General features: G+C 37.9%; 1 protein-coding gene across 4 annotated transcripts in view; it reads left to right on the top strand.

Moving 5' to 3' along the window:
* Gnf1 (germ line transcription factor 1) overlaps nt 1–12,099 on the top strand; it is a 397,251-nt gene that overhangs the window by 87,708 nt on the left and 297,444 nt on the right. For all 4 annotated transcript variants that reach the window (XM_090376044.1, XM_090376043.1, XM_090376042.1 and 1 more), the window contains one exon: nt 11,253–11,345. In XM_090376044.1, coding sequence (XP_090232170.1) covers nt 11,253–11,345 — 93 coding nt within the window. The remainder of the gene's footprint in view (nt 1–11,252; nt 11,346–12,099) is intronic.

The following is a 12,099-nucleotide window of genomic DNA, read 5'->3' as shown; positions in this document are numbered from 1 at the left end:
TTATTGTATAAGCAGAAACATTAGAATCATCAGTAAAATTCTTAGATGGATTTCAGAACGGCTACAGGGTAGTGATTAGAGGGTTGCAATTAATGGTTACTCTTCAGATTGATCTAATGTTAGAAGTGTGGTCCCCAATGATAGGTTCTGGACTACTCTCATAATATATGTCGATATATTGTGAAGATTGGAGGATGGTTAATGATCAATGTCGAGCAGAACTCCTTCAGAATGACTTGGATAAGCTTCAAGGATGGTTAGAAAATGGCAGCTATGTTTTAATGCTGCAAAACTGGAATATTTTACACTTTATGGGCAACCCCAAAATAATGTATACATTTGGTGTGGTTGAATTAATAAACAGTAGAAGAAAAAGGGGAGTTACAATTTGGGTAATTCATTGCCTGTCTGTGTGTTGCCTTTGTTGCCTCAGTTCTCTACCGAGGCAACAAAGGCAACACACAGACAGGCAATGAATTTATCAAACATTTGCGTGTAGTGTTAAGGATGCCATAATTTTCTATATGAGGCAGTTGGGAGACTACATTTGGAATGCTGTTTTCAAGTATGGACATCACTGCTATAAAAGGACATTGAGCTTATTGGAAGAGTCTAAAGAGAGGCAACTTTCTTGGTTAGTTGTTGTTGTTGTTATTTGGTTTTTAAGAGCATTAGCAACTAAGGCCATATTGCTCTGGGGATATGCGGTGGTCATTCCCTGACCTTTCCACATCCTCTGTTTTTGGTTGTCACGGCTTGAACCCCGGTCTAATCAAGAAGCATGTGCTACGCACTGCTGCTCCTGCCCCACCTGGCTACAGAGGCACCTTCTTGGTGAGATGGCGCATTATAGCCTTAGTTGCTAATGCGTCAATAAAACCCAAGAACCAACCAACCATCTTGGTGAGATCTGCAGAAGTCACCCATGTGAGGAAAAACTTTGATTATGTGTCATACAAGGTTGGACAATCAAGCAACTTAGAAGGAACCTGATAAGATCTTGTAAGGCTCTGATTGGATAATAAAATGAATGAAGGAAAGAGTTTCACTACTATAAATGATTCCAGAACTAGGATCCATAAATTAAATTACCGAGAAAGAGAATTTTACTGGATTTTAGTAAGATTAGTCTTAGCCAAAAAGTTGTTAATTACTGAAATAAGTTATCTCCATGGGCAGTTGAGGCTGAATTCCTAGTGAATTTAAAAATTAGCTGACAGTAACCTGTGTTAAAAAGGAAACAGGTTGTTTTGTTTTTATTTTTGTTTAGCTATTTATTTTATTTTATTATTATTTTTTATTGCATCAAAAACCTATGGCTTCCTTGCACTATATGGTGAATACTAATTTTACCTAATATGCATTTTCACTTTCATGATACAAATTATATCTCATGTGCAGTAGTGGCCATTGCTTATCATATAACTTGTATAGTATTAACAGTAGTGTTTAATAGATAACTTACTTTTAGTGTAATTATTTTTATTGTAGATAGAAGCTTTTAAGATGTTTTCAATGTGAATTCATGAAATTCCACGTTTTAAATGCTTCCTCTATATCTGCTCCCCCACCCTTAAAGACAGAGGTTGCTAAGCGCATAACAACCATACACCTGCTAACTTGTCCGTTATAGAAAGTTTTCTAATAAGTTTAGTTTTCTTCTGGTTTTTAGTCAAATTTATTTTTCGTATACAGATATTCTTCCTTTTTTTTTTTCCTTTGCTTCTAACTAAACTACTGCAGTTATGAATATAATTATTTTTACTTGATAGGGTTTTAAAACAAAAAAGAAAAGAAAAAAAAAATCCGTTTTGATCATTTATGTTTTGAAAGTTATTTTAGGTGGTGGTTTTTTAATATGAATTTTAAAAAAAATTTTAAATCTTAAAATTTAAAATTGCTTTAATTCTCAATTATCTAAACACAATAATTTAAAATTAAGATGAGCCTAGAAATTGTTAATCAGAATTTTTAAAAAATTCAGTGAGTCTGCTCATGTTCCTCTGGCTTGAACAAATCATTTTTCTTTTCTCTCTTAAATGTTGTGCAAAGTGTGAAAATCTGAACACAGCTCTTCTGTCAGATGTGTCTCTTATTCATTTACTGTGGAAATTTGCTGCACCAACAATTGTTAAATCTTCCATTTTTAATTTTGGAAGTTGATTGCATAGCTGACTGAACTGACAGAAGAATGATTTGGATTTCGTCATAGGAAGCTCTGCTGCCATGATCATGAAAAAATTATAAATAAAATTATTATTTTAACCCCTCTGAACTTGTATATCTGTATAAGTGTGCATTCACTGGCCATTGGTTGTGGAACTGACAATTGCACAAGACTGCTTGAAATATAGTAAAAACCTTTAACAAGAGTCATCAAAACAATGCAGTGTGGAAGGATATTCATCCAGGTTTTAAAAACAAAAACATACTTCAAATGTTCTCTTTGTTGTGAAACTTTGGGAATGCTCTGGATGAAGCATTCCCAAAGTTCAGAAACGTTGGGTCAAAACTTTGACCCAACGTTTCTGAACGGGGTAAAGTCTGCAAGAGTTTCCTTGAACCCATCCATAATTAGTTGTATCTTACTGACAGTCCAAACAGAAAAATCCACAGATAGACTCTTAGTGTGCTAATGTCTGAAAACATATTCTATTGGTAAACAATTAAAAAAATATAAAATGCTTATTTTATAGTGAAATTTAATTTCAAATCCAAAGTCTAGATTTTAGAAAAATCTCCAAAAGTCAAAGGTTAGCAGCTATAGTATTGTCTGTAAATGTGAAAAATAAAATGTTAGAGTGTAATGTTGCATTAAGAACTAAAAGTATTAAGCATTAATCCCTTTAGCTTTTAATAGCTAAATGCTTTAATTCCACTAATTAAGAGCTAAAACATTTTACAATTTAATGGCACCTGTAAAACCCTGCAGGAGGAAACTGGCCAACCACTGTGCAGGATAGAAAAAGATGGAAGTATGTGAGAGGCCTTTGCCCAGCAGAGGGTGTCAGCAATGGCTAAAAAGAAGTAAAACCTATACAACTTATACATTACTATGCCGAGAAGTCCCGCTGATCAGCTGTCCACAGCCATTGGCAAAGATTAAGGCATATTCCCGACGTGGGCATTGGCTCTGGTCAACCTATTTTCTACCATAAGCATCCTATTAGAGAATTAGAACAGAGTGATTTTCCTTTATCTTGGAAATCCATCTGTTGTTTCGAAGAAATGAGTCATCTACACTTTCACTAAATCTCACCTATCTCTGTTTATGTGGTAGCTACAAATGATCCCTAATTTCAGTTTTGTTTTAACTGCTGTGCAAGTAACCGTACAGTGTCTAAGAGGAAATCCTTGAGTGTAGTGTGAAAAGTGGAAGTGCTTAATAGTGTAGATTGCGGTGATAAAAAAAAAATCACTTTAAAATTTAATGCCCTTGCCAGTAGCGGGTCAACCATTCTGAAAACCCTGTTTCGATTCTCAAACTGTTTGAGGAAACGGGATCCAGTCGGAAGTGTGCGAAATTATGCCTTTGGAAAGATGTAGAAGAAGCAGTTTTTAAGTGTATGAAGTTGATTCAAGACCAAAACCTGCCGATATCAGGGCTATTAATAAAAGAAAAGGCTATGGAGTACACATCTTTTCTGGGGCACAAAACATTCCACGCCAGATCTGGTTGCCTGGACAAATTTAAAGAGCGTCACGGCTTGAAAAAGTTATTACTGATTGAAGCGTAGTTGCAATCGAAGAAGACTATACCATTTTGAAAAAAAATTATGGAGGACTACGAGTCCAAAGACATATTCAGCATTAGCATTAGTAAAGGCACATGATGCAAGAAAGCAAGCTTGTATAGCATCAACCAAAAAAAAAAAAACTTCTCATTTCACCCATCCACTCGCTCCAAATATTTGTCTAGTTCTGCCTTGAATCTATTTAAGCTATCAACTTCTACTACAGCAAATGGAAGTTTGTACCAACAATCAACTACCCACTGGCTAAAAGCAAACTTCCGCACATCTATTCTACAACTGTCTTTCCTCAATTTGAATTTATGTCCTCTCGGGCGATTATTCTGAGTAAGAGGAAGAATCCCATCAAACCATTCAAGGCTGTATTTTTTTTTTTTTTTTTTTTTATTAAAACCCCAAACACGAAAGGTATCAAAACCTATAGTACTTATTACCGTGCATGGGTCGAAGGAGAAGTATGGGGGGGGGGGATGCCGGAAACTTTGCTCTAGAGACTAAACATGGGTTTCACCACTTCAAGCCTCCAATAAGCAAAGTGGTGGTATTTCACCGGTTGATGAAAATCACCTATGATGCACCTCAATTAGATCACCTCGCAGGTGCCTAGTCTCCAGACACTGTAATTTGCAAAACTTAAGCCTTTCTTTGTAAGAGCAACAATTTGTTCCATTCACTAATCTTGTTGCCCCCTTCTCTGTACTCGTTCCAACAGCTCTACATCCTTCTTAAAATGGGGCCTTGAGACCTGTATACAGTACTCAAAGCGTGGCCTGACTATTGCCTTATATAAGGGGATAATCACCTCCTTATCCCTGCTAGAAAAATTCCTGTATATCATTGACAAGACACCATGAGCTACTCTTGCAGACCGTCTGCACTGCTCTGAAAACTTCATATCTGCCTGCACAATTGCCCCCAGGTCCTTTTCATTCTCTACCACTGTCAGTGCAGTCCCACACAGTTGATACCTTACTCTGGGGTTACTGCTTCCCATATGCAGTACTTTACATTTGTCAATGTTAAACTTCAGTTGCCACCTTTCAGTCCATCTGCTCAACTTTCCCAGATCCTGCTGCAGTAGTGTACTGTCATTAGTGTCATTAACAACATTGCCGACTTTCATATCGAATGCAAACTTGGACATTAAGCCTGATATACCATAATCAATATCATTAATAAATACAGAAAACAACAATGGACCCAACACTGAACCCTGTCAGACTCCACTAATAACACTAGTCCATGAAGAGCAGTGTTCATTGATTACCTCTCTCTGTTTTCTCTCACTCAAACATCCCTTTATCCATAGCAGCAATTTGCCTCCAGTGCCACACTGCTCCATTTTGTGCAGCAGTCTTGCATGTGCAACATTATCAAAAGCCTTTTTAAGATCCAAATATATATCAAAATTATTCTTTGCATCCAGTTCCTTTGTTACCACATCATAGTATCCAATCTAATTGTTCAGACAAGACTTCCCCTTAACAAATCCATGCTGTGTCCGAGCTATAACTGAAGTCTTGTCTAGATAATCTTGCAGTGCTTCTTTAACAAGTGCTTCCATTAATTTCCATGGAACAGAAGTTAAACTAACAGGTCTGTAATTACTTATGTCGCCCTTTGATCCTTCTATGTGAATTGGGGTGGTCACATTTGCACATCTCCATTCTATGGTTACCTCCCCTGAGTCCAAGGAAGCTGTCATAATTATGGCTAAGGGTTTCTTTACTTCCTTTGCTGCCTCCTTTAATATACCTGGATAGATCCCATACCCCAGGTGCCTTTCTTATGTTTATCTTCAATAATTTCTCCTCCACTTTGCTTTCAGTTATTACAAAATCATCTAGCTCACTGCCAGAGTTTAATTCACCTCTGGCATTCCCCTCCCTGAATAACTCCTCATGTGTGAATGTAGAAGCAAAATATTCATTTATTTGTTAGTTGGCTGAGCAGGATCATCAACAATTGAACCATCAATATCAAGTGGACCAATCAGATTCATCCCCTTCCTTCTAGAGTTTACATAAGTAAAGAACTCTTTGCTGTTTTTCTTTGCAACCTTTGCCAAGGATTTTTCGTAATCTGCCTTGGCCTTCCTAACCTCCTTTGTGACTTGGTTACAGAACAGCTTATATCTATCATAGACTTTCGTGTCACCTGTTCATTTGTATGTATCCCCTGCTTTTTTTTCTCTGCCACATGTCTATTAGTTCATCTGACATCCATTTAGGCCTAAACCATGAACAATATTTCTTAGTTGGTATGAAAAGCCTAGTAGTTTTCAAGATTAATTCTTTGAATCCTTCCCATTTTGAATTTGCTGTTGGTAACATCATCAGTTGATCTCATTGTGTAGAATTTAAATACTGTCTGAGACCACTGTAGTCACCTTTACGAAAGCAAAAACCCTTCCCTTAACCCCTGATGGTAGTTACCTGTTCAAGTAAATCCCACTTGAGCACACTGTGATCACTGCTACCTAGTGGTTCCTTTATCTGCAGATTCTTAATGCATGAAGAATCACTACTGATAATCAGATCAAGTGTATTACTCCCTCTAGTTGCCTTCCGAACATGCTGCTGTAGAAAACAATCATCCAATAAATCCACGAAAAGTCTTGCTAGTATATGAGTGACCAATCCACAAATTCCAGTCAATATCTGGGAACTTAAAATCCCCCATTATAAGACACTGATTTACTGACCCACTCTATTTCTCTGTCTTCTTTATCTTCTTCTTCCCACGTTTATATGGGGTCGGCATTTCCATCCTTAATTCTTTTCCTCCATTCTTCCCTATCCTGGGCTTCCTCTCTCTTTTAAATCCTCTGCCACTTTTCCTTCCATCTCAGCTTAGGTCTCTTCCCTATCACCGCCAACTTTTCGCACCTCTTCCCCCACGTACTCCTCACTTCTTTGTTCCACCTGTCCAAGCCACCTCAACCTGGATTCCTGCATTTTTTTTACTCAGAGGCCCCATCTTAACCGTACCTCTGATGTAGTCATTTCTTATACTGTCCTTCCTCGTCACACCACACATCCATCTTAGAATCCTCATCTCTGCCACTTCCATCTTCTCCTCTTGCTCTTGTAATTGCCCATGTCTCAGCACCGTACATCAATGCAGGTCTAACCACAGTTTTGTACACTCTTCTCTTCATTCTGCAATTTACTTTATCACACAGCACCCCACTCATCTTTCTCCAGTTCAGTCATCAGTCATCCACATTGCACTTATTGCTGTATTTCTGCATTCAATCCTCCATCCCTCTCAACGTTCGATCGCAGATGCTTAAATTTTGGAACCGATGGCAGCTTTTCCTCCTGCAGTTTTATGGAACTCTCATCTTCTCCATTCAACGCCATATATTCTGTCTTTGTTCTACTTATCCTCATGCCTCTCTCTTCCAACGCTTTTCTCCATTCCTCCAATTTCTTCTCTGCCTTTCCTTTGGATGATTTGCACAGTACGATATCATCTCCTCCATGGTGCTCTACTCTTCATGTCTCTCACCAACACACCCATTTCCAGATCAAACATATATGAGCTGAGAGCTGATCCTTGGTGCAGTCAAACTACTGCATAGAACCCCTCAGTCATACCTACGCTACTTTTAACCTGAGTCACTGCTCCCTCGTACATTTCCTTCACAAGCCTTTCGTACTTTTCTGATGCACCCTTCTCCCTCATGCATCTCCATACCTCTTGTCTGGGCACTCTATGGCGCATTATAGCCTTAGTTGCTAATGCGCCAATAAAACCCAACAACAAACAAACAAACAAACAAACATCTGGGCACTCTATCATATGCTTTTTCCATGTCTACAAACACCATGTGCAACTCTGCTTGTATCTCCCTGTACATTTCCATCACCTGCCTTAAAGCAAAGGGCGCCTCCATAGCCAGGTGGGCAGGAGCAGTAGTGCGTAGCACACGCTTCTTGATTAGACCAGGGTTCGAGCCCGTGCCCACCAAATACGGAGGATGCGGAAAGGTCAGGGAATGACCACCGCATATCCCCAGAGCAATATGGCCTTAGATGCTAATGCTCCTAAAAAAAAAGCCAAAGCCTTAAAGCAAAGACCGCATCAGTTGTTCTTCTTCCCAGCATGGAACCGAACTGTTCCTCTCCTATTTCCGTCTCCTGGTTCTTATCCTTCCTTCCACAATTCTTTCCCAGATCTTCATCGAATGAGACATTAACTTTATTCTCCTGTAGTTCCCACATTCCTGCACATCACCTTTTCCTTTATAGATTGGCACAAGTATACTTGCCCTCCACTCATCTGGTATCCTCTCCTGCTGCCACAGTTTTTCCATAAATTCCTATAAGATGTTATTTGGTTTTTAGGAGCATTAGAAACTAAGGCCATATTGCTCCGGGATATGCGGTGGTCATTCCCTGACCTTTCTGCATCCTCCGTATTTGGTGGTGACGGGCTCGAACCCCGATATAATCAAGAAGCGTGTGCTACGCACTGCTGCTCCTGCCCACCTGGCTACGGAGGCCCCTCCTATAAGATATCGATCCCTTCTTCACCCATACTTCTCTATACCTCTACTGGTATCTGATTAGTACCTACTGCTTTCCCCATCTTCATTTTTCTGAGTACACTTTCCACTTTTTTCCTGCCTTCCACTACTCTTTCATTTGTCTCGCCATCCTCGCATAACTATTTCTCTGTACAGTTGTTTATTATACTTATCAGAGTCATTAGGCCTATAATACACTTCGACTCTCAATTTTACTTTCCCAGTGCTTATGTCACACCAAACTGACTCAACACTGCACTGTTCAGCCATGTCGACTGGCTGTACTTCCATGGATTTTGTGTTTCTTAACTAATAGCATAACCCCTCCTCCCCTCCTATCCTTCCCGTACACATTGTACTCCCCAAATTCCAGTTCTGCATTCCTTATATCTGTGTGACACCACGTCTCTGATATCCTAACAATATCTGCCTTTGAAGTTTTGACCAACACCTCAAATTCATAAAATTTATTTACCAAACTCCTAGCGTTGGTGTACACGGAAGTCTACATGCACCTGTTCCTATTATAGCTACCCTAACACAGCTCATGTATATACTTGTTCTCCAATGACTCCCAGCAGTCTCTGAAATCTTGTTTCCCTGCACCTTGTTTTCCAGGCTGCTTCTCATTCCAATAGAAGCAGTGCAAGAATCACTTTCACCTCTGGCAGCGGCTATTGTTAATCTATTAGTCCGTGTATACCAAGCTAGCAGTTTTCCGACCCACCTAACACTGCCTCAATATCATCAGCAAATATTCTTGCACCCTTTCAATTTAAGTGTATCCCATCCCTGTAGAAGCAGTGTCTCCTGTTAACAAGCACGGACCAGGCTTGGAAAAATCTATCCCTTGAGCCTTGCACAATCTCTACAGGGCCGAATTGATCGACAAGGCTCTCATCATATACTCCCTCCTATCGTGTCTGGGCAGAATTGCAGACACTTTCAAATTCAACCCCTAACTTATGACTTTTATTTATTTTTTCAACATTGACCTGTAGTTATTAAGTAATTCTGCTGGCCTTCTACTCTTAATGATGATGGAACATGTCTATTTTTTAAATGTTTGCCCAACAAGACACTGACTTTTAAAAGTGATAAATGCTTAGGTTGTAAAAATAGTAAGGAGAGAATTACACTCTTAGTTGCAAATATGGCTTGTAATGAAAAACTGAAGCTTTTTTGGTAATAGGAAAAAGTAAATAACCCTGATATTTCAAAGGAATAAAGCCTTTAGAGTTGGACTACTACTACAACAAAAAACCTTGAATGACAAGAGGAATTTTTGAGCAGTAGATTTTAAATTTCGATTGAAAGATGACAAAAGGAAACAGAAAAATCACATTGATTGTCAACAACTGCCCTGCCCACCTTCACTCGAGGCATTATCAAGGGCGCCACCGTAGCCAGGTGGGAAGGAGCAGCAGTGCGTACCACACGCTTCTTGATTATACTGGGGTTCGAGCCTGTCACCACCAAATACGGAGGATGCGGAAAGGTCAGGGAATGACCACCGCATATTCCGGAGCAATATGGCCTTAGTTGCTAATGCTCCTAAAAACCAAACGACAACAACAGCATTATCAAGAATTTGAAAATGTTCTTCCGAAGGCGCATCAGAAAAAAATTATGCTGAGAATAGAAACCAACCAACCTATAGATTCTGTTATAGATTTGCGGATGTGCATATCAGAGTTGGCGAAAGTGTGGAGTCAAGATGTGACAGAAACAACGATTAAGAATTGTTTCACAAAAGCAGATTTGCTAAAATGCTAATTAACAGAGATGAGAGGGATGAACTACTAGAAGACATTGAGCAATCTTGGGAAGAGTTCCAAGCGAGGTTTTGACCAGTGAAAATATTGCTCTCGACAAATTTTTAAGAGTTAATGATGTCATAGTAGCTGAATATCCACGTGACTGCAACAGTTTGGAGCATATTTAAAGAACTAGTGACAATATCGACAGTGAGTTGGGTGAAAATGAGGGCAGTATTAAACCTTCCAAACAAATATTGGCAGCATTTGAAACTTTGCATTGAGGTCTTCAGTGCAAAGAAAATGTAATAGAAAATATATCTGAGTGTTTAAAGTTTAAACAGATGCAAACATTTTTATGAACGGTGTACAGTAGAATTTAGTGTACAACAAAAATAACCAAATATTTCACTACATAATTTTTAAAAGTGTACTAATAAATTGTGGGCATCATGTGTAAGTAATCATTTCTTAATATGTATGTATTAATAAATTGTTTTGAAATGTTAGAAAATTATTCATTCCCACTTCTTTCCCGTCTTTTACTATATTTCTGAATTTAAAATATTTTTCATTGTTGAAAAGGTCATATTTCTTTATAACGAAATTTCTGTATAACAAATTTTTTTAAGGGAATGATTAATTTTGTTATATAGAGCTCCGACTGTATATCTCACACACACACACACACACACACACACACACACACACACACACACACACACACACACACACACACACACACACACACACGCAACCAAATCTCATGAGTTAATGCATATTTATTTGTTTTTCTAGATCCATTGGTTACTGAACTGAGCAAGAGATGGTATGCTGGAGAAGGTTTGGGTACATTCTGTTATAAAATTTCTTCATTTGCAAGGCCAAAGAAACAAAACAAATCCATCAGGAGATGAGAACTGTATATGGGGAGGATGGACCATTATATGAGACTGAAAAATTGGAAAAGGCAGTTTAGGTATGGGATCCAAGAAAAGGAATACCCATCTCAGCCACAAACCCTGCCATTGTGGCTAAAGTGGAATAACTAGTTCTTGGAGAGAGATGTTTGACTATAAATTTCGAAGTGAATTCACAATATTCCTTATTGGTTCTTATTATTACTGGTTAAAAATTATTCTTTCTTAATGTTTTATGTATGACCTAATGGTATTTTAGCTTTTTTTTTTTTTTTTTTTTCCCCTTCAGAAATATAAAAGAGAACAGATAAAAGAGAAGCATGATGAAGAAGACTTTGTGAAAACTCTGCTTCAATTGGATGAAGAGCCAAATAACAAAAAGGTAAGCTGCAGATTAATATTTTTTGAAAAGTGTATTACAAATATGTACCTACAACCAGAGATTAAGAAATACAACTGAAGTTAGCTTACCATCTAGTTAACTCTATTGTGTTTTGTGGTGCTACGAGATATGGAGATGGCAGTTGCCAATATATTGGCTCTCTCTCTCTCTCTCTCTCTCTCTCTCTCTCTCTCTCTCTCTCTCTCTCTCTCTCTCTCTCTGTGTGTGTGTGTGTTATTAATTTTCAATTTCTCAGTTAGGTGCTGTGTGCTCAGCTATAGAACAAACTAAATAGTTAATATGCAATTAAAATAATGATTCTCAGTTTCCTTTCTGAATTTTTCATAGGATTAAATTTAAATGCCAGTCAGTAACCTAGAATGAAAATAGCTGCTTTAACTCAAGCCCAGGAATTGGATAATTGACATAATAAATTGCTTGATAGTCTTTAAGACATTACTGTGAAAATTATATTGAGATCAATGAAGAACCTGAATTTAAAAATACCCACTATTTGTGTAATGAGACTTGTTTCACTCTCATCCAACTTCATGGAATTTAATTAAATCGATGATTCATGTATTATTACACAATTTATTAATTGATAAAATCCAGTTTTATTGATGAACTAATCTATTATACATTATCAGTGCTGTTCTTGAATATATATTTGTCTGTTATATTTCTCTGTCAAGTTTTACCTCTACAAAGATAAATCGTGTATCATTTGAAGAGTCTCAACTAGTAATTGAGA

Source organism: Mastigoproctus giganteus, chromosome 6 (assembly GCF_048544385.1).
Source record: "Mastigoproctus giganteus isolate SK-2022 chromosome 6, ASM4854438v1, whole genome shotgun sequence".
In the NCBI taxonomy this organism is placed as follows: Eukaryota; Metazoa; Arthropoda; class Arachnida; order Uropygi; family Thelyphonidae; genus Mastigoproctus; species Mastigoproctus giganteus.
This window is presented reverse-complemented; position numbering and strand designations above follow the sequence as displayed.